Here is a 21,855-nt window from a genome sequence, read left to right on the forward strand (position 1 = left end):
TGAGTTTCTGTTTATAGATTAACTAAGGCAACATTTGTAACTTAATCTGTGCTATTTTTCAGGCCCTCTCCGATGAGGCCGCTTTCAAGGATCAGCGACGTCGTTCGTGCTCGCTGCAGAGGCGCAGCGCCAAGCCCTTGGCCACCATCGATGAGAGGGTCAAGGCCGATGCCACCAAGGCATTGAGTGTCGCTCGCGGCACCTTCGCCTCGGAGGCGCGACGCAATTCCCGGCAATCGACGCCGTCGCCGACGCGAGCACGCAGCTCGTCTCAGTCGTCAATTGAGTGCTGTCCGCGCGATCGTTCGCGCTCCAGTTCGCGTGAGTCGATGACCCATGGAGGCGGCTCCTCGGATGAGCAATTGAGCAAACAGCGCGTAGAGCGCTTGCGCATGCGCACGCCCAAGCGCGAGAAGACACGCCACGAGCCAGCCGAACATCGTTCGTCCAGGCAGAGCAGCAGCAGCAACAAACCGAGCAGCAGCAGCAAGCTACGCAGCAGCTCCAGTTCGGCGGCGGCAGTGGAGAGCAAGCGCTCGCACCACCACAGCCGCCATCGCGAGAAGGAGCACGGCAGCGAGCACTCGACCAAACACAGTTCGGGCTCTGCCTCGGCCAGTCGACTGTTGCGCTCCATGCGCGTCACCGAAGAGAGTCGCCCACGCCCCAGCAGCTCGCAGCGCACCAGCGAGCGAGAGAAGGAGCGAGAGCGAGCACGGGGCTCTGAGAGGCAGCGAGATGAGCTAACACGTTCGCGTGGTAAGTCCACTGCTCAAATCGAAGACAACAATGCCTAAACATGACTTCTTTGTTTGCTTTGCCCTAATCTATTTGCTGTACTATATGCATGTGTGTCTATTGCAGAGCTACTTGTTTTGGGCTTGCTCATAATGGGTGCCACACAGCCGATTCGGCTGAACAAACACTTTAGGTTAGCCAGAGCCGCCTCAAGCGGCGAACACAGCATCCAATTCGAAAACTAAGCTGCACAAAGCAATAGATCATAACTTGATGAAGTAGCTAAGATCAAGTGAAAAGCTCAAGGCTATTGCTAACTTTTGCTATTGCGGCACTTGTTTTTATACATACACTATACTGCAGAGCTGGGAATGAATCGGCTTTATTTAAAGGAGAATAAATTTGTTGTCAATATAGGTAGCCAATACAGGTAGCTTCTATGAAGTATTTAGATAATTTGTTTTTTTTTTTTTTAATATGAGAATTTACAAAAAAATAGTTTAGTTTGTTGAATTTATTATTTTTTCTTATATTTGCTTAACTCAATCAAAATTAATAGCTAAAATGAATTAACCAACAAAATTAAAAAAAAAAAAAAAAAAAAAAAAAAAAAAAAAACGAATCAAAGCAAATATTTGTAGAACGAAATTAAATAAATGAATCAAAGCAAATATTTGTAGAACGAAATAAAAAATTTATTATTATGATAGACTAAAACAAAAATAAATAAACGCATAAAAATCGAAATATAATTGAAAATAAAAATATTAGAAATAATATACAAATCGACAAATAAATAAAATATAATGAAAACAAAAATATATACATATATTATAAAATATAACAAAATATTAAAATCTTTTATTAATTTTTTTAAATATTTTTATTTGATTTAAACAAATTTATTTTTATTTAATTATGACAACAAATATTTGCATTAATTTGAATTGTTTCTTTGTAAAATCGCTTTATAATGTTGTACTTTAAATGAAAATGAAATTGCCTTAGATATTTAAAAGTATTGATTTTTAAATTTGAAATTAAAAAATTTTTTAAAGAATTTTTTTTTTTATTTTTCTTTATATATTTTTTTATATTTTTGAAAATAATGCAAAAAAAATTTCTAGTTGCGTTTAAAAACGGCTGAGTGTAAAGTTATAGGAACTTTAGTTTAGTTACAAATTGCAGACATTCACGCACAAGTCTTTCATTCCCAGCAGCAAAAGTCGATCACCAGAACACATCACACACTGTAGCACACAGTCGCACAATATACACACGGCCACACCCACAACAACACCCACACAGTTAGTCTAAACCTTCAGCTAACAGTCGGTAGCTCAATCGAGTTAAATTTTATATGATTCTAACTCTCTGCTCGCACATGGAATTGTCACTCATTTAATGCCGTTGTCATTCCACACACAGGTCACTCCAGTCGCTCCAGACACAGTGAGCCGAGCGCTGCTGCGCACAAGTCGAGCAAAAGCAGTCGCAGCAGCAGCAGCCACAATCACGACACATCAATGTCCGCACACAGAAAGTCCACAGCAGTAGCAGCAGCAGTAGCAACAGCTAAGGCAACAACAAAATCCACAACAGTGCACAAATCAACAACAGCAACAGCACAAGGGACAGCAACAACAGCAACAGCTACGGCACCAATCAGCAGCACAACAACAACCACAACAACACCGCACAACGAACTGACGTACGTATACGTAACGAATTTAGCCAATACACAAACCGCCGAGGATACCGACTATGCCAGCATCGATGATGTGGCAACAGCAACAGCAACAGCAACAACAACAACTGCAACAACAATAAAGCCTACAGAACAAGCATTGCCGCTGCCATTGCCGCCGCCGCGTCGCAAACGCAAACGTTCGCTATTGCCCGTGCCCATACGTACCACAGCCACGCCCACTGCCGCCTACGAGCATCGCATTAAGCTGGAGATGATACCACAGGCGGCCAGCTACTCGAATCAATCGACATTGCGCTGCAAGCAGCCAACGCGCAAATCATCTCTGAAATGCACCCAGTCGACCAGCTCGAGCTTTGCCTTTCTGCCCTATTTGCCGGCCAAGCGCAACTCGAACGTTAGCCATGTCTATGACAATTATCTGCTGTACGCAGCGCCAGCCACGTTGGCTGGCAGCAAACTGCGGCCCTATCAGCACAATTTGAGCAACGATCACGCCCAGCTCTTTGGCGGCAGTGGACGTGGCGGCGGCGCTGGTATTGCTGCTGGCAACGCCAGTGGTCCGCTGGCCGGACGTCTGGGCAGTTGGCCAAAGCGTTTGCGCATGCGGCAGGTGCGCAGCAGCGTCTCCACGCACCAGCCCTTCGGCATCTGCACATGTTCATAGTCAGCGCTGGAGCAGATCACAAAAACCAAATAGCAAGTCGCGCATGGATGGGCGCAAACCGGATCTCGACACAGTTAACAGGCAGTGACACTGGCACACAATCACAGTCACAGTCAAAGTCACAGTCACAGTCACAGTCACAGTTTTTCGCTCACCTTTAACTACCTATGCACGCCAACAATATTCCTACCTTTATATAGATTTCTGATATTTTTCTGGGCATTCTTTGATATTTACCTCACGAAACAACGCAGCACGCAAATCAACACGAATTATATTAAACAAATTATTTATCGAAAAGAACGATTCGCAGTTATCTAACCTGTGTTCCTTCCCCATACTAATACTACTTAAAAACTCGAGCGGGCGACAGACAGTGTGAAAGGGAATGATACAGAGAGAAAGAGACAGAGAGAGAGAGTGATAGTGCAGGCTGAAGCGTCGGGTTTATATATGTACTTTACTTTGGAGCACACGCCGCCTTGCACATAAATACAAAATAAAAATATAAAATAAAAAAATCCCCGCACACACAACACACACAATGAATGAAAATGGTTCTGTTTTTACTTTTCACAGCGTAAGCGAAATTTTCAAAATTTATGAAACATTTTCTATTTATCTAGTTAAGCAAATGGTTGGCATGTTGTGAATGCATTAGGAACTTAGAAGCTAACCGGGAATACTTTCTGTAGTGCTGCTGAACTAACTTTTCAAACCAACAAACAACAAAACTAATGAGACTCAATTCCTTTACGCTTTAACTCAATTTAATTTATTGATATGATAAGGGTGTTATTTTAGAAAAATGTAGTTCAATTTAAATTAACATTGCCAATTTTTGCACAGGTCTAAAAAAATAATAATAATAAAAAAAAAATTAAAAATAAAAAGATATACATATATATGATTTTATTTTTTATTTTATTTGTTATACAAAATGATACTTGAAGAGATAGAAAAATATTTTCATTTCTATAAAAAAAATACGTGTAGAGCTATATTTTTATTTTTATAAAGAATACTTGAGGATATTGATATATTCTCATATAAATATTTCTGGGGGTAAATTAAAAAATAATACAAAAATAAATAATACAAAGTAAAAAAAAAAAAAAAACAAGAAGTATCATATAGGAAATTAAAATATTTTTAATATTTTGCACTACTAACTACAGTAAACAACTCTTTTGTTGTAGATCTTCAGTAAAATGTTCGGTCCTTATAGTAGCTTAACAAGAATTGTTTTTAGCATATATCTTAATCAACTACTAAACTGCATGAATCTAAAACCAAAAAAGTAGTTAAAAGAAAATATTTACTATAATAGTCTGCTCACACCCTAGTAGCACGCTGAAACTACACTTTTAGTATCAATTCTAAACACTGACTATGAACATGTTGCTGGAAAAAGAAAAAAAAGCAAATACAATCTATAAAATCTATCATCAATGAAATTGGAAATGAACTGCAAACAAATAAACATCAACATCGCTCGCTCTACTCTATATTTCTAAACTGGAACTACGTAGTGGAAGTAGCACATTGGTATACTCTCTCTAAAAGGATATGTTATATATATATATATATAAACCAGTAGCAAGCATATTAAACTTGAATTGAAAGCTTATTTACTACAATTGTACTAATATACTTTCATTTCTATTCTACTGCAGACACGGTAAAAGCACACTGAATGGACATCATCATCACAATCATCATCATCAGCAGCAGCAGCAGCATAGTAGCAGCAAACACCATGGAGGTCAGCATCAGCCTCAGCATCATGTGCATAGCCTGACCACAACGACAATTGCGGCCACAAAGCATCAGCGGGATCGCCATGGCAAGGATAGAAAATAATTAGGAGAGCTCATGCCAGGACTATCAGTCACCTTGAGCACTAGCTGAATGAACGAAGCAACGAAAGACATAAAAGAAAACTACTAAAAACATAATTAAGAGACTAACTAACTAATTTATACAAATGCTTTTATACAAGGCACTATGCGATGCCAATTTTATGTGAATAAATCTGGTAATTTTTGAAATTTTTCACGTGTTTACAAAAATTTCAATCAAATTACTGGCGATTGGCAAATATCTATTGAAAGTGAAATAGAAATATATTAACTAACTAACTTAAATATTCGATGCGTGCAATTTTTCTAAGCAGTTCCTTTCGCATTCATACACATACATGCATATATATTTCTAATCTTTCTATATTTCCAATACTGTAAAACACATTTCGGCATAAATACCAAAATTCAAGTATTAAACTATGCCAGAGCCTACGTCTCTGTCACCGGCTCCGTCTCTCCCCACTAACTAAACTAACCCACTATCTTACATTGAAAGATTCCAAAATCAATTCATATAAATATTATAATAACAAATGATACTCATATATATTTTTTAATAGTTTTTAAGTTTTGTAATTTGCCTATGCGACAATATATATCATTTATACAATAATTTTAAAACGCAAATTATTTCGCACACGAACAAAAAAAAATTTAAAATTTAGCTTGTGTTTTTTGTAAAGTCTTTTTATGCTACATTTCGATTTATTATTTTTTAAAATACAAATAAATATTTTCTGAATGAATAATGTGATTATTTTTGTGTATTGTTTCAAGAGTATAAGTGTGAATAAAGTAAAGTATAATTTAATTTAAAATTATATATTTAGAGCACCTGCAATTTTTTTGTTTATTTAAAAGCCCATATAAATATTTTTTTTTTTTGCTGAATTTTTTTAAAATTATAAGAAACTTAATTTGCTCTGTATCCTAAGTTTTTTATTTACCTTGGATTTGCAGAATTTATTATTTAGCATATTTACGTAGCTGCAAATCTGTTTACTGATGTATGTATTATTTATATAATTTCATAGTAAATATTACGCATACGCACCGTATATCATGCAAAGTATTATGCTGTGAAAGGTTTCGCGCTCTTTAAGGTTTTCCACACATGCTTTGCAGCAATATCCGAATGGTTATATAGGTTTTATCTAAATATATATTATATACTTGTTATACATATATAAAGCAAAATCATCAAATATGTAAAATTAATATACTAACTAAGCAAATCCAGACGATATTCCTATTATTTAAACTAGATATTCGCTGGCATATACTTAATATAAATTACAGGATATTTCACAGTCGGGTCAACGCTTTCGCAACCATTTTAATGTTACAGTTATAATTTCACCAAGTACGTCGACCATTCGTGCAAACGTTTTTTATCTGTTCGCCACTGCGACCATCTACATATGTAGGTAAACAGATGCGTCTGTATATAAATGTGTGCATGTGTATAAATATATATACTTTGGCAGTATGTGGCGTATATATATATATATATATATAGATATGTCTGGGTGTTGAAACGGCACACGTCAATGTGATTTTTAGTACGTGAAGGCTGAAGGGGCCGCTCAGTTGTATTCGAAACGTTGTTACCTACGCCAGTTACTTGTAACGAGCTGTTTGCCGGCTGGCAGAGAAGTGAGTAAATATACTATATAGCAACGTGTGTCGAGAACTTCTTACAGCGAAATAAACTACAAATATTATGCATAACCAATTGAACGAAAATCTAAATTTAAAAGATTTCTAGGATTTAACTTTTGATTTTAAAATATACATATCTGTAAATCTATATGCCCCAATCATTTGATGATTCATTAATTCAGCTGGCATGACTCATATGGGCCTAATCAGATAACTATCATTATTGTGAAATAAAAACAATCGTTATACAAGCCTATATCGTCTGTATATACACAGAACTTATTTATGAACTAGCAGTGAAATTGTGCTCAGGTGTTCATTGCTTCTATAAATTTTGATAAGCCAACTCTCACGGCGAAAGCTTCTATGATAGAGATTAATGTATCTATAAACTGACTTTTGAGAGGTGTACAAATATATTTTTGCATATTTTTAAAAATATATTTTTCTGTATATAATATTATACACTGCCTGGCTCTGAAATAAATATATTCAAGATAATAAATAAAATATAAACAATTTTGACGATTTACAAAAATAACTGTTTTGACTTTCATTTCTGACCTTGAATTTTTGTAAACTTGTAGCAAAAATTATTTAAAATAATAATGTAATATTTAAATATACAATAGCTAAAAAAAAAACTCTGCAATGATTTTATTTATTTTTATTTTATTTATTTATTTTTATTTTTTATTTTTTTAATAATATTTATATCTGTATATATATTTAATTACGAATAATCACCTGTAGGCGTTAAAAAAAAAAAAGTTGATTTGTTTGTGTTTACAAAAAAATGTGAAACATAGAATAGACTTTGCAAAATAATCATAGCTAAGCACACACGAATAAATAATAACAATTTCAATAAACAATAAACAGATATAAAAAAAATAAATAAATAAAAGTTAAATATAATTGATTGAATACAATTTATCTCAACTACATATATTTGATCTTTATTTATTAATATTATTATTATTTTTTTGTACATTGGTAAATAATTTACTTATTTATAAAAAAAAAAAAACATTAATTTAATTTCTGATATACATACATATAATTGTATTCCTAATTATTGCAGAGAGAAATTTATAATAATGCTTACATTGCTTTTTTTTTTAATCTCCCATGAGTTCTGCTCTTTCTGGCGTATACTTAACATGGAACAAACTAAGCATATAAATGCATCAATGTATATATATGATATGTGTATAAATATATAAAATATTTGCTTAGCTTATGTTATTAAATGCCTTATCTAATCGCACCCAAATTGGGTTTATCTTGTCTCAAGAGCAACAACAACAATAACAACAACAACAGCAACAAAAGTCATTCGCTCACTGACCACATTTGGCTTATACAAAGTGTTTGCCATATCATTTACCGATAAGACAACGCAATTTTATTTTTCTATTTTGCTGTATGTATTTTATTTTCTGCTTTTTTTGTGCTCTGATTAGAAATAATAGAAAGAAACAAAAACTGACTTCGGTTTCTTGTTGAGCGCCATTTATTAACGTTTTGTCTTTACTACTAGACGGTTGTGCATATTTGTTGTTTGTTCAATTATTGTGGGTATAGATAATGGGCATTATTTTCTGCTTCCAATAACACTGTATATATATATATATATATATATATATATATATATATATATATATATATATATATATATATATATATATATATATATATATTTCTTATTTTCAGAGTGTTTAGAAAACCGCAAACATGTCGCTACTAACGGGCAGCGCAAATGCTGTGAAATACACACTATTTGGATTTAATCTGATCTTTTTGGTAAGTCGCAAAACAAGCTAAAAACAAGTAAGAAGGCTCCAGTCGAGACTGCTCGACTAGGAGATACCCTGAACCCTCCAAGATGATATAATTATCAGTCTGGACTTCTTTTATGCACACATACATACACATGCACTTATAAGCACGCGCTCTGCTGACTGCGCAGTTAGCAGCGACTGCGCTTGGGCTGCGCTGCAATGTGGGCAATATTATGAGAATTTATTTGTTGAATAATTTCGTTTGTAGACATACGATCTTAATGAAACTTTCAGAGCGTAATCATATGGTTAAAATATGTGTACATTCCAAAGCACAAGTCTCTAGTACTTGAAATGCGTTTTTTACAAATTGGGGGCGAAGGGGGCGTGGTATCCAAAATCTGTAAATTACAAAATCTTTGTGTCCATTAACTCTATATACAACGCAAATTTGGAGTCTCCAGGTTTAAAAGTGTTCCAACTAGGATGAAAAAACCAAGTCGATTTTTCGATTATTCTCGATAAAAAAGTTATCGGATGAGTTATCGAAAAAATAAAGCAAACTCGTACTGCCTATGGTATTCACGAGTATGCATGCCAAATTTCAGCTCTCTAGCTCTTATATCTTCTGAGATCCTTTTGCTCATACGGACGGACAGACGGACAGGGCTATATCGACTCAGCTCGTCGTCCTGATCAAGAATATATATACTTTATGGGGTCTGTGATGATTCCTTCTGCCTGTTTCATACTTTTCACAAAACCATTATACCCTGATTTCCCATTTTCAATGGGTTCAGGGTATAATGACTCTGACTCATCGTTAGTTACAATAGAAATTACATTAGTTCACAGTCCAACGGGAATTAGTTTAACTATCTACGAATATATAATATATATATATACAGTTATCACAGATTAGATAGGCAGTGCTGGAGCGTATATTATATACAACTGTATATATATGGCCGCAAAACTTGTTCTAGTTGGAATTATAAAAAGTTAATATTTTTTATTCTTTTTTTTTTTTTTTTTTTTTTTGTTTTTTTTTGTTTTAATTGTAACATTATTTTTACGCTTTCCAATATATATACTCGTATATACTCACATATTTATAATATTCACATTTTGTTCGATAAGTTCAGAGACTGACAAATTTTTGGTAATTAAGATAAGAAACATATGTTATCTATTGTCTGTACTCTGGTGGGCTGCTAGAAATATTTATGAGTCAACCCTTGGCATATTAATAGGTTTCATCCTATTTATGAATTAAAATTAAGAAAAAAAAAAATTAAATTGCATTAAGAGCGTTGAAATCGGGCGTAGCCGACTGCGTGATGCATTGTTACCCCTACTACGCTAAAATTTTTCCAATTTGCAACACGACACCTCCTTCTTATCACTTAAACTACAGTAGAATCCCGATAAATCGAAATGTCAAGAAGATCCATTCCTTTTCGATTTACACAGAAATTCAAATTATCGAGAATTATTAAGAATGAATACCTTTAAAGAGTATAAAATTTTGTTCGATTTATCGCAATGTTCGTGAATGAGTATAATAATCAATGTAATTGAACTTTTTCTTCAATAAAAAATAATATTTGAATAATTTCATAAATAAATTTTAAGTATTTAATAAATAAACGTAAGATAATACAATTTGAATATTAAAGAATAGAAAAATATTGATATATCGTTGATTTTTTGAAGCTAAAAATCATAATTATTTAAAAAAAAAAGTATGTGTATATATATTTTTACTTTATTATGTTCATTTATTAAATTGTTTTCATTTTTTGCATTTGTTTTATTATTTGAAATTAATGTTCAATATTTATATGTATATGAAAAGAATGATTTAATTCAAAAAATTTTCTTTCACTGACAGATCACTGGCATTATACTTATAGCTGTTGGGGCTGGCGTTGGCGCCGTTTTCAATGACTATGAGGACTTTTTGGTCGGCAAATTCTTTTCGATACCAACATTTTTGATAGTGATCGGATCGTTTATCATTGTGATCACGTTCTTTGGCTGCTGGGGTGCATTGAAGGAGAACTATTGCCTGATTCTCAGCTTCTCGATAATGCTGTTCATCATCTTCATTTTGGAACTGGCGGCGGGCATTAGTGGCTATGTGCTGCGCAATGATGCATACGATTTGATTGATACCAGTCTAAATCAATCAATGGGTAGCTACTCGAATAAGCCAGTAAATGATGTGACAATACTGTGGGACGTTGTCCAGCGCAACTTCGACTGCTGTGGCATTAACAATGCCACCGATTGGTCCGATCATTTCAAAGATAATCAATTGCCATTGTCGTGCTGCAAAATACCGGCTGGCACCATTGGCACCTTTAGCTGCCTGGTGGATAATAACAATCCCAATATGAACAACAAGCTGGGCTGCTTGAGCGGATTTTCCAAGTATATAGCCGATCATGCGGTCAGTTTGGGTGCAGCTGGCGTTGTCATTGCCATCATACAGGTGAGTTCACTATACTCAATATATATATCTATACAATCTATATGTATATTATTCGTATTAAACTTCTCTCGTTTTCTTTCAGTTCTTTGGCGTCATCTTCGCCTGCTATATAGCACGAGAGATTAAAATACGGAATGGCATCACAGGCTTCATCTAGACCAATGGATTAATTGATTGGTTCCAATATTTTTTTATAGGATATCAAATCAAATCTTAAATTATTCACCAGTACAATTTTAATTCACACTTTGTTCTAGATTTGTCGCGCTTTAATACAAAATATATTTTGTAAACCTATAGGTATTTTTATGAATAAATACATACTTAGCTTTTATATTGGCCATGGACTTTATGGAGGCCCCAATACCCCAGTATCGAAACACAAATCTAATCGGCTTTGTTCTGGAAAAAGTAACGCAATCATTTCATTTGCGTTGCATAAAGTCTCAGGTATATAACAGGTATATATATACTTGATAAATGGGAGCAGAGCTAATCTATCCATATATGTCTGAGTGACAGAACTGATTAGCAGATAGTCTGAATGGTGGGCCGAATGATTTACTGATTGGCTATGAATGATTGATTAACTGAATGACTGAGATTGATTGCTACTGATTGAGTGTGATTGATAAAGTGCTTAACAGAGAGATTAAAAAAATTATTTCTAATGATTGATAAATGAATGATAGATTGATACTGATTAATTGATTATTTATGAATAATTGACTAATTGAATGATAGAGTAATGAAATGTCTAATACTGATTAACTATAAATGATTGACCGCCTGATTGAGAGCGTCAAAGCGTCATTGACTAACCGATTGACTCGAAAAGACAATAAATCATTGACAGACTGACTGAGAGAGCAATTGACTAACTGATTACCGAATGATTGGTGCTTATAAGCTGATTGATGATGAATGATATATGTATATATTGCTGTTCCCCAGTGTACATGCAGATGTTGAGGCGATAAACAAAGAAAACAATGCCTATTGATTGGGAAGGTCTCAATTTAAATAATTCGAGGAATCCAAAGATAAGCAATTTTCAGATGATTTAATTAAAAGATGAGCAATTTGCTATCCAGTCGACACATGTAAAAGGAAAAGAAATACGACTATATTTGATAAAAATAACGAAATATTTAGTTTAAAATCTCTGAAAGAGGAAGTACATTATTCAGATTAGCAGACTTATTACATGAATTAACTGCAAATGCTGCGAAAATTAAGGGTCTCCTGCATGCCACAAGACAGAAGTTGAGGACATAAAACAAGAATGTTGAATTAAATAAGATCTAATTAGTCAAACTATATATATATATATATATATATATATACGTTTAATTACTGGGTACTCCTAAAGCCCCCTTGTGATCTTAGTATGAACATTATACCCATATAATAAAATGATCTTCAACAATAAAATATATTTATGCTCGGCAAGATACTTTAAACGTCTTGACAGCCATACAAATCTATTAGCTAGACGGCTAACTGCAAAGCCGAGGAAGAGACGCCTCAAAAAGTGCCACCCAACAGATCTTCCCAAAAGAATAATCCGATAAAATATAAATAAATATAAAAAAAGAATATTAGAATAAACAACAATAAATTAGCATAATAGTAATAGTAATAATATTAACACATATACATATATGTAATCTAAGTCTATATCTTAGATCTTTTTTTTTTTTTTTGTTATTATTTTTAATGTAAAACTAGATCAAGTTGCCACAATGGTAGCAGAAAGCTTGTTAATAAAAAATAAACATTTTTACAAAAAAAAAAAAATAAAATATGAAAATATTGTATAAAGTGCGAGCCCAAAAGTATGCAACATGAAACATGGTCAAAATGAAAAATTACAACTCTAGCTTATTGCTGAAAAGCAAATTCTAAAATAAATAAATTTGCCCACGTACTTCATCTAATTGATGGCCAACTGTAGAATATGAAATGTCCAGTTGGCATGCCTGACTACAGCCAATGAATAATTGAAATGCTTCTGTTAACAGTGTTATTTAAAAATCGATGAGGGCAGCAGTTGACTCATTAAGAACTTGGACATATAGTCGAATCGATAACACATGCTCCAGTCCACAAAAACCCAACAATGACCTTGCACTTGAGGAAATCAGTTTAGGTTTAGGTTTTTTTTTAGTGGAAGGAAAAGCAAAAGGACTATAATATATGATGTATATATATATATATCGAATACCAACAGCTAAACTAATTTCATATATTATTGCAAAACGTAATGAATTGAAGGCGTAATCTTATCGCACGCTTTTATCTAGTACATCGAGAAAAACAATGAAAATTTATAGGCTGATAAGCGGCCAAGAGAGCGAAAGAGAGAGAGAGAGTGAATATGTGTGTGTGTGTATCTGTGTAGCTACTTGGCCAAGAGCCGAGCCGAGCACCGCTTGGCGTTTGCAACTGGCAACGTTCCCGTTCTCAGTCAACGTGTAGCCAGCTAAAGTAAAAGTACGTTTAGTGGGTGCGGAGAAAATACAGAAAAACAAAAACAATACAAATTAGCAACAACTAAAAATGTATTAAAATAATTGAATGTTTTTTATAACTAACATCTTGCAGCTAACTTGCAGTTAAAAAAAAAAAAAAAAAAAAAAAAAAAAAAACCAGAAGTAGATCAACTTGGATTCAACAAAATGGCGAATCGAGAGCTGCAATTAAATTCCGGAATGCGCTGTGCCAAATATATGCTCATCATAGTGAGCTTTATGTTTGCGGTAAGTTTTTCAAATTAAAAAACAAATATATATTAAATCTATATGATTCACAAGTAAATTGCGACGCCATTTTGAATTCGAATATATATACTTATACATAGGTATCTATATATGTATTTATATCAAACAATTCATGATAACGCGATTTTTATGCGCTTATCAGTTAGGTTGAGCAGTTTTTGTTGTGGTATTTGTGTCTGTGTCATATTTGTGTGTAAGACTTGTCGTTTGAGAAGCACAGAAAAGAGCCGCGAGAGCCGTGCTCGGACGCCACTATTTGTTTTTCAATAAATCTTTATGATGACACGAATGCTTAACCATGAAACTGAATCAAATCTATATTTGGAAATATTAGACAGGTTCCTTTTACGTTCTCATGAACTTCCGCTTCAAAGCAAACTGAATATTTTCTGCTCATGCTTGTGCTCTCTTACTCCCGGTAAGACAATTAATATAGCATTTGGGAAGAGCGTAGCTCTTGGCAGCATACAAGTCATATAGTCCAAGGTTTTTCATCTGACTTTTTTGTTTCTTCTCATAGTTATCTTAGGCAAACAATAAAAACAGCTGCCAGACAGCGTTAAATATTACTTATTACGCCTAATTAATTTTTAACTTTGAAGAGAATTTCTCAGCACTCATTTTGCTTTAACTCAAGGGTAGAGGGAGGGGGAATTTGAAAAGTCCGTTACTCAGCGTGTACTTAACTTCTTATCTACATATTTCTATTTCTCTGTGTCAGCTGCTTACCTGTAGTATTTTTTTCTTTTTTTTTTTTTTTTTTTTTTGCATTCAAAAAACCTATACATCAAAATTAACTATTAAAGTATTTACTAAATGAAATGCACTTACCTATGAAATTTATTTTTTCCCTTTTTAACTGATAAAAAAAATAATACATTTATTAATTCTGTTGAATTGCTTAGTTATTTATCTAATTAAACATATTAAAATTATAATTTAAAAAATACAACAAATTTAAGATTAAGAATTTCCTTGCATAATCAATCTGAACACTAAACCATAATAATTTAAATTATAAATTTATGTATTCAATATTGTAAAAATATATTTATTTCCTTTTTTTGTAATTATTTATATTATAATTGTTTTCCATTTATTCAATTGTTAAAATACTGACAAAATTTATTTAAATATTTATTAAAAATAAAATTATAGATTTTTTTTAAATTAATAGAAATTAAAATTAATTTGTGAACAATTATTAAATTCAAAATTTTAAATATAATTAAAATATATATATGTAAAGCAGCTGACAATATTTTTAACTAAATTAATGAAAATAGTCGCATTCATTAATAAAATGCGAGCTTAAATATTTCAGGGGCTACAAACTGGAAACTATTCAAATCGATAATAGAGAAATGTGGCAACGAATAACATATTTTATTTATATACATATATTACTTAAGAGACATACATATAAACGCTATTTGACATGCGATTGCTAACTGGATTTGTTAACTGAAATTTGTACCTATTTTCAATGCATATTTATATTTTCCTTCCTAGCTGACAGCTATATTGCTGATCATGGTTGGCACAACCATTCAGGCAATTTTCGGCGACTTTGATCTCTTTATCGATGGACACTTCACGTCGCCGCCCGCGCTGCTAATTGCTATAGGTTTCATACTTATCGCCGTGGCCACACTCGGCGCCTATGGAGCGGTCAAGGAGAGCGTTTTACTCATCAATTTGGTATAGAACTGATTTGCATGCATCACAGAATATTTGTGTCTAATGTCTATATGTATAACACATACTCTATTTGACAGTATGGCGTTTGTCTCTTCCTCGTCTTCATACTGGAGGTGGCGGCAGCAATTGCCGCTTTCGTCATGCAGTCGCAGGTTAGAGAAATGCTGGTGCGCACCATGAACGAGGCGTTGGTTGCATACGAAAAGGACACCACTGTGGCTGCTGGAGTGGACTTTATGCAAACTGGTGTAAGTATACTTCAAGATCTATGTATATATTACTATATATATATAGATATATAGCTTATATATACTTATTTAAAAAACTAACTGACTAATCTCTTACTAATGATTTCGCTTTTATCTCAAAATTATATTAATTATTTATAAAAAAAAAATATATATACATATATAGAAGTGAATAATAAATCATTAAATTATTATTACTTAAAATTAAATTTTCTAAAGTGAGAATAATCGATTCCAATTTTTAAATAATGCTTACTGATTTATGATAAAAATTAATTTCCTAAAACATTTCTCATTTTTATTGTTTTAAAAGTATATTTAAATTTATTGAGAATTTAAGTAAATTTATTTCTTTAAATATTTTTTATTTTATTAAAATATTTATATTATTATTAGCAGTTTAAGTGAATAATAAATCATTAAATTATTATCACTTAAAATTAATTAAATTTTCTAAAGTGAGAATAATCGATTCAAATTTTTAAATAATGCTTTCTGATTTATGATAAAAATTAATTTCCTAAAACATTTCAATTATTAAAGTATTCAATAAGTACTTGTCATTTTTATTGTTTTAAAGGTATATTTAAATTTATTGAGAATTTAAGTAAATTTATTTCTTTAAATATTTTTTATTTTATTAAAATATTTATAATATTATTAGTAGTTTAATAATTTTAAGTTTGTTTAAATAGTTATTATTTTTCTCTAAATCGAATTCACTTACATGAATTTTTATGTTGACTAGATTCTGATATTTTCTTTTTATATATCTTATTTATTTATTTTATTTATTTTTTTGTTTATACAAATAAATTCAAATTTTTCTACATTTTGAAATTTAATTATGCTTGAGTACTTTATTAATCTTCTACTTTAAATACGACATACGAATATGTATTTTTTAGTTTTTTTTTTTCAAATTTTCAAATTACCAGAATTAAATGTTTATTAAGAATTCGTGTAGTTCAAGGAATTTGTATTGTTGAAAGTATTCATTTTATTAAATAGAGAGCTTGGATAGTAATTTTCAATGACTAACTTAATTAATTTATATATTAAATTTTAGTCAACATTTTTTGTTTATTTATTTTTTTAATTTTAAAAACTATAGAAAAATTTGAAATAAAATAAGTAAAATTAAATACATATTGAAGAAACTATTTATGGAATATGATTTGATTTTTGTTTAAATATTTAAGCATACATTATAGTTACTTAATTAATAATTTTTGCATATCTTGTAGTTGGGCTGCTGCGGCGTTAAAGGTCCCGATGACTGGAAGGAAAACTATTCGCCCAACAACATGACCCACCTGGATGCGGATGATGTGGTGGTGCCATTCTCGTGCTGCGGCAGCGTGGGCCCGAGTGCCAACGATAACGAGATGAACTGCGTGGAGCCGTACGAGCATGGCTGCTTCAACAAGATGAACTTCATCATGTCGCAGAGTGCCATGCTGATTGCCACCGGCGCAACCACTGTGGCCTTTGTCCAGCTGCTGGGCGTGCTCTGTGCCTTTATGCTGGCCAAGACATTGCGCCGCCACAAGTCGATACGCGAGGCACGCCGCTGGCAGCTGCAGCAGAGCCTGGGCGTGCTCATCTCCGGCGGCAAGGTGGGACTCCCAGCCAATTCGGCAATGAGCGGCTATCAGCAGCTGGAGAACGGCAACGAGCAGGGCACTCACGAGCCCTACACATACACACCCCAGAGTCCCAGCGTCAACTGAGGCCAGAGCAGCAATTCTTTGCACAATAACAATAGTAATAACAACAACCACACTATAATGTAAACACCAAAAATATTTAATTTGTTAGCTAAACGAAAAGCCAATGCCAAAGTCAAATAAAGCCGGTCCGGTTCTAGGACTCTTGTCGCAATTCCTTGATCAAATTCTTAAGCAGCCGCAACTGTTCGACTATGCTGGCCGTCGAGGTGCCACCGATGGCATCATATTGCTGCACATTGTGGCCATAGTCGGCCACGCTGGCTATGTCGGCCCCGAAGTCCGAGCATATCTGCTGCAGTTCACCCAGGGGCACCTCCGTTATGTCGACGCCACGTTGTTCTGCCAGGGCGACGACGCAGCCAATGTGATGATGCGCCTGCCGGAAGGGAACGCCCTTGCGCACCAGATAGTAAGCCTGAGAGCAGAAGCAAAATGTTTATTGATTGATTGACCGAGTGATTGAATTGTATGCCCAAACTCACCCAATCGGTGGCCAACATGTCGGAACTGAGCGCTGATTCCATTTGATGACGCTGCACTTGCATGGTTTCAACCACACCCACAGCAATATTCAGAGATTGCGTCAGCTTGTCGTAGGCCTGGAAGCAATATTGTTTGTCGAATTGCAAATCTTTATTGTACGTGGAGGGTGTGCCCTTGATGGTCATCATGATGCCCGTCAGGTTGGATGTGATGAGACCGGAGATGCCGCGTATTAGTTCCAGACCATCGGGATTGCGTTTCTGTGGCATCAAACTGCTGCCGCTGGAGAAGCTGTCGGCGATCTTGATGAAATCGAACTCCTTAGTGCTATAGATAATGAGATCCTCGGCGAGGCGTGACAGATGCAGGCTGACCATCGAGCAGCAGTAAATGAAATCAACTGACAGGCCAAAGAGAGTGAGAGAGACAGAGAGAAATACATTAGAGCTGATGTAGTCACCTGCAGCGCCTTTCTATGCGCTTCACACTCACCCACAAAATCACGATCGCCCACGGCATGCATGCTGTTGCCAGTGACGCCGGCAAACCCCAGACGTTCCGCCAACCACACTCGATCAATGCCCAAAGGATTGCCAGCCAGAGCTCCGCTGCCCAGGGGCAAGACATTCGAGCGATCACGCAGCTCGGTCAGTCGCTGACAATCCTCGCGCAGGGCAAAGGCGTGCGAGAGCAGCCAATGGGAGAACTGAACGGGCTGGGCACGCTGCAGGTGCGTATAGCCCGGCATCAGGATGCCCAAATGTGCTTCGGCTTGCCGGACAATCGCCTCTATCAGCTGGCGAAGACGGCCCAGCGTTTCGCGTATGGCCTTGCGCAGCCAGAGCTTCATGTCGGTGACCACCTGATCGTTGCGACTGCGCCCCGTATGCAGGCGCTGGCCCAGATCTCCGGTCAGCTGGACGAGCAGCCGTTCGTTCACCGTGTGCACATCCTCGTCGCTCGCCTCGAACTTGATCAGACGCTCGACCCAATCATAGCGTATTAGCTCCAAGTTCTTCACCAGCTTATCGCACTCAGCGGCATTCAAATGACCCGCTCGCATCAATGCCTCTGCATAGGCCTTGCTGCCATCCAGATCGTCCGCATAGAGTCGCGCATCATATGGCAGACTGATATTCAGATCCTGCAGTGCTTCGTGTGGCTGTTCACAGAATCGTCCGCCCCACAGCTGATAGGAGGAGCTACCGCTCTCTTGCTTCGCTGGCGGCTTTTGAGTCATTTTCTGAGTCGAGTTAGGAGGTTGCTTCACGCCCGACGATCACTCACTGAATGCGCGTCGCTTGCGTTCTACGATTCTATAAAATATATTAATAATTGTGTATACACTTTGAATTTATTGCGTTCGGTGGGTGAGGTTTTCTTTTCTTTGTTTTCTTTTTTTTTTAGACATACATATATATAATCTTGCCTTATCTTTGGAAATATACGTTACTTTTTCCATATGATTTTATGACCGCTTGTTTTAGCGATAGAGTCAAAATGATGCGTTGCTTTCCAGCACAGTGGTTAAAAATCATTTGTTAACTATTGAAATTTTTTATTATTTTTTTTATATTTAAATTATTAATTTTGTAATTTAAGCATAACATTTTTAGTATATAATTTGTAAAAATTTTTTACTTTTACTGAATAGCAATCTTCTTCAATAACAATTTTTTTTGTCAGTTAAAAAATTATTTCATTCATATTTTTTATATGCAAATAAAATTCAATTTTTTTTTTTTTTTTGGAATTTTTAATTTAATAAATATTAGTTTCTCTTAAAACAAATTTAAATTTGTTGCAATAATAATCATTATTTATTACATTAGGGATATAAAGATTATTACACAAATAGGAAAAATAATTTATATTTTTGCAACCACAGTGCAGCTGGTAACAAAAATACAACTATTTGACTTTAAGTGTAAAAAGGAGGGCAAAACCGCATTTTTTTTTTTTGTTTTATTTTTAATTTGTGCTCTTGATTTAGTCTATGAACAAACAAAAACAATTATTATGAATACAACTACGACGCCTTATCAACTATACAGTCTAATAACGCTTGAAGGGTAGCCTCTGACGCGCACGATTACAAATTCTGGATTGTGATAAGCGCAAACTGGCGAAGTTTCTTGTCATTGTATTCTGTTCGACTACACTCTTTTCATTTAATATATCTGTCATACACACACACACACACTAAAGATCCTCCAGAAAAAGTTTGTTCAGCTCGCAGCACAGACGATTCAGTGGCAGGCCCATCACACAGTAGAAATCACCATCGATGCGAGGTATTAGAGCACCACCCGGACCGTTCACCCCATAGCTGCCTGCCTTATCGCTGTGGGTGAAAAGTTGAATCACAGGTGAACTCTCAAGCTAGCAAGATTACAAATATACCCTGTATTGCTACAGGCTAACATAGATGGGTGTGTTGATGCAGTACTGCATTCTGAATGTGGTGAAATGAGAGAAGAAGATGATGGAAGTGAGCTGTTCAAATCCTATTTTACATATTTTAGCTTAAGTTAAATATACATTTTATGCGTTTTCAAATATTCTGTTAGAATTGTGACTGGAATATCTTTTCTAAGATGACAAGTGTTAAATAATAATTTTTTAAATAAATCTATCTCCCTTATCTATACAAGTATCGACACAACAGATATACAGCCAGACTGTATTCAGATTGGGAATCTCTTCAGCAAATAAGTAGGGCTTTTCGAATTTCTATATTTATTGGTTAGTAGTACGGGTATCTATAAGTCGAATATTTTTTGAAGATATATATATATTAATAAAATATTTTTATAATTTTTCTATAATTTACATTAGGGCCTGTTCAAAATAGATTTATAGCTTTCAAATCAAGCAACAAATAAAAATACGTAATTTTTTTTAAGTAAATAAATCATATTTATAATTTTTTTTTAACTAAATTAGATTTCTGCTAAATGTAAAATAGAAAGTAGGTAGAAAAATTAATTAATAAAAGATACAAATTTGCAATTGCACAAATAAAATAAATAAATTGAACTTAAATAATTGTTAGATAATCTAAGTTCATTCTTAGATCATGAAATTTTATATATGCTTAGGAATTTTATAGATGCTAGATGCATTTAATAGAAGCCTTTTATAAATAAAAAATAAATATACATATATATGAATGTATGTTGTATGAATAAGTGAATGATATCTTTATCAAATCAATCAAGTCTAACAGCATCAAAAGCTCTAGTCTACATACTGTCAGTACTTACAGTGGATCGCCGCTGTCGACATAGCTCCTGATCTGCTCCTCTGTCAGCTGGCCAAAGTAAACGTCCGCCGTGTCCGTGAATTGCCGAACGCCATTCGAATGCTTCAGGACAACGCCCGTAAAGACACGATTGCAGGCGCCGGAGAGCCTGAAAGGGCAAATCGTAAATTAGCCAGAAGGAGGGTATATGAACTGATTGATTACTTTGTCAGCATGCGCACAGCATCATCTGCATCCTTGGGCTTTCCAAAGATCTCGTTTCCAAGCGTAACCATTGTGTCGGCCGCTATGACAATCAGCTGACGGCCGTCGCCGTCGTTGTTTAGGCGCTGATAAACTTCCTCTGCCTTGCCCAAGGCTGTCGCCTCTATGTAGTCGGAGAAAGATTTGAATTCTGCCCTATCCAGATTCTCTTCAAATGTCGAAGGGCAGAGCTCTGCATTGAGGCCCTAAAGTATGAATATAAAAAATTTTAGTTTCTGAACTTTTGTTTTTGGATTTTAGTGCACTTGCCAGCATTTGCACTAACTCTTTGCGTCGTGGGGACCCACTTGCAAGAACTATGCGATAGTTGTTTAATAAATGTTTTATAGGTGCCAACATTATGAAAACTAAACAATTAATTTATAATTTAATAAGAATAAACCGCGAAACACGGTAAAAGCCAAAACATGTGCACAATTATCGAATTTATACTTATCGATAATTGCAACAAAAACTA

At 34.6% G+C, this 21,855-nt stretch overlaps 5 protein-coding genes across 30 annotated transcripts in view; 3 read left to right on the top strand and 2 right to left on the bottom strand.

Annotated features, from left to right (window-relative positions):
- LOC108611105 (uncharacterized) overlaps positions 1-5,732 on the top strand; it is a 57,438-nt gene extending 51,706 nt beyond the window's left edge. For 13 of the 20 annotated variants that reach the window (XM_089465235.1, XM_089465236.1, XM_089465231.1 and 10 more), the window contains 3 exons: positions 63-759; positions 2,167-3,693; positions 4,790-4,933. In XM_089465235.1, the coding sequence (XP_089321361.1) occupies positions 63-759; positions 2,167-3,113 (1,644 nt within the window). In that variant the 3' untranslated portion in view covers positions 3,114-3,693; positions 4,790-4,933. Of the gene's footprint in view, positions 1-62; positions 760-864; positions 932-2,166; positions 3,694-4,789 lie in introns of those variants that run through there. The other 7 variants (XM_018003569.2, XM_018003576.2, XM_018003577.2 and 4 more) reach the window with 3 other exon arrangements.
- A 774-nt stretch (positions 5,733-6,506) lies between these two features.
- Positions 6,507-11,255, top strand: Tsp29Fa (Tetraspanin 29Fa). Of its 5 annotated transcripts, none has more exons than XM_089465279.1 (4): positions 6,507-6,634; positions 8,357-8,446; positions 10,319-10,921; positions 11,004-11,255. In XM_089465279.1, exons 2-4 carry the CDS (start codon positions 8,378-8,380, stop codon positions 11,076-11,078), a joined length of 747 nt encoding a protein of 248 aa, XP_089321405.1. In that variant the 5' UTR covers positions 6,507-6,634; positions 8,357-8,377; the 3' UTR covers positions 11,079-11,255. The 5 variants fall into 5 exon arrangements, with proteins under 5 accessions (XP_089321405.1, XP_089321407.1, XP_089321404.1 ...); XM_089465281.1 differs by having other exon boundaries at positions 6,538-6,634; positions 8,366-8,446; XM_089465278.1 differs by lacking the exon at positions 6,507-6,634 and adding an exon at positions 8,079-8,217.
- A 2,010-nt stretch (positions 11,256-13,265) lies between these two features.
- Positions 13,266-17,537, top strand: Tsp29Fb (Tetraspanin 29Fb). The gene is made up of 5 exons (XM_089465277.1): positions 13,266-13,417; positions 13,529-13,683; positions 15,217-15,405; positions 15,483-15,653; positions 16,901-17,537. Exons 2-5 carry the CDS (start codon positions 13,603-13,605, stop codon positions 17,384-17,386), a joined length of 927 nt encoding a protein of 308 aa, XP_089321403.1. The 5' UTR covers positions 13,266-13,417; positions 13,529-13,602; the 3' UTR covers positions 17,387-17,537.
- Positions 17,442-19,109, bottom strand: Argl (Argininosuccinate lyase). The gene is made up of 3 exons (XM_018003578.2): positions 18,362-19,109; positions 17,869-18,269; positions 17,442-17,801 (listed from the first exon to the last, which is right to left on the bottom strand). Exons 1-3 carry the CDS (start codon positions 19,107-19,109, stop codon positions 17,520-17,522), a joined length of 1,431 nt encoding a protein of 476 aa, XP_017859067.1. The 3' UTR covers positions 17,442-17,519.
- Positions 19,046-21,852, bottom strand: LOC108611109 (uncharacterized). Of its 3 annotated transcripts, none has more exons than XM_018003581.2 (4): positions 21,648-21,852; positions 21,339-21,583; positions 21,136-21,282; positions 19,046-19,185 (listed from the first exon to the last, which is right to left on the bottom strand). In XM_018003581.2, exons 1-4 carry the CDS (start codon positions 21,735-21,737, stop codon positions 19,149-19,151), a joined length of 519 nt encoding a protein of 172 aa, XP_017859070.1. In that variant the 5' UTR covers positions 21,738-21,852; the 3' UTR covers positions 19,046-19,148. The 3 variants fall into 3 exon arrangements, with proteins under 3 accessions (XP_017859070.1, XP_017859069.1, XP_089321409.1); XM_018003580.2 differs by lacking the exon at positions 19,046-19,185 and adding an exon at positions 19,820-20,213 and having other exon boundaries at positions 21,648-21,850; XM_089465283.1 differs by lacking the exon at positions 19,046-19,185 and adding an exon at positions 20,183-20,324.
- Between the last annotated feature and the right edge of the window lie 3 nt (positions 21,853-21,855).

Source organism: Drosophila arizonae, chromosome 3 (assembly GCF_054131065.1).
Source record: "Drosophila arizonae isolate 15081-1271.41 chromosome 3, UAZ_ARI_1.0, whole genome shotgun sequence".
Classification (NCBI taxonomy): domain Eukaryota; kingdom Metazoa; phylum Arthropoda; class Insecta; order Diptera; family Drosophilidae; genus Drosophila; species Drosophila arizonae.

Excerpts from the sequence above, each read along its gene's own strand:
- Tsp29Fa (XM_089465279.1), top strand. The coding sequence starts at position 8,378 with ATGTCGCTACTAACGGGCAGCGCAAATGCTGTGAAATACACACTATTT. Across the intron at positions 8,447-10,318 it reads GATTTAATCTGATCTTTTTG|ATCACTGGCATTATACTTAT; the intron begins GTAAGTCGCAAA and ends TTTCACTGACAG. Across the intron at positions 10,922-11,003 it reads TTGTCATTGCCATCATACAG|TTCTTTGGCGTCATCTTCGC; the intron begins GTGAGTTCACTA and ends GTTTTCTTTCAG.
- Tsp29Fb (XM_089465277.1), top strand. The coding sequence starts at position 13,603 with ATGGCGAATCGAGAGCTGCAATTAAATTCCGGAATGCGCTGTGCCAAA. Across the intron at positions 13,684-15,216 it reads TAGTGAGCTTTATGTTTGCG|CTGACAGCTATATTGCTGAT; the intron begins GTAAGTTTTTCA and ends TTTCCTTCCTAG. Across the intron at positions 15,406-15,482 it reads GCGTTTTACTCATCAATTTG|TATGGCGTTTGTCTCTTCCT; the intron begins GTATAGAACTGA and ends TCTATTTGACAG.
- Argl (XM_018003578.2), bottom strand. The coding sequence starts at position 19,109 with ATGACTCAAAAGCCGCCAGCGAAGCAAGAGAGCGGTAGCTCCTCCTAT. Across the intron at positions 18,270-18,361 it reads GGGCGATCGTGATTTTGTGG|TTGATTTCATTTACTGCTGC; the intron begins GTGAGTGTGAAG and ends TTGGCCTGTCAG. Across the intron at positions 17,802-17,868 it reads ACATGTTGGCCACCGATTGG|GCTTACTATCTGGTGCGCAA; the intron begins GTGAGTTTGGGC and ends TTCTGCTCTCAG.
- LOC108611109 (XM_018003580.2), bottom strand. The coding sequence starts at position 21,737 with ATGTTGGCACCTATAAAACATTTATTAAACAACTATCGCATAGTTCTT. Across the intron at positions 21,584-21,647 it reads AAGAGTTAGTGCAAATGCTG|GGCCTCAATGCAGAGCTCTG; the intron begins GCAAGTGCACTA and ends TTCATACTTTAG. Across the intron at positions 21,283-21,338 it reads GCTGTGCGCATGCTGACAAA|GCTCTCCGGCGCCTGCAATC; the intron begins GTAATCAATCAG and ends TTGCCCTTTCAG.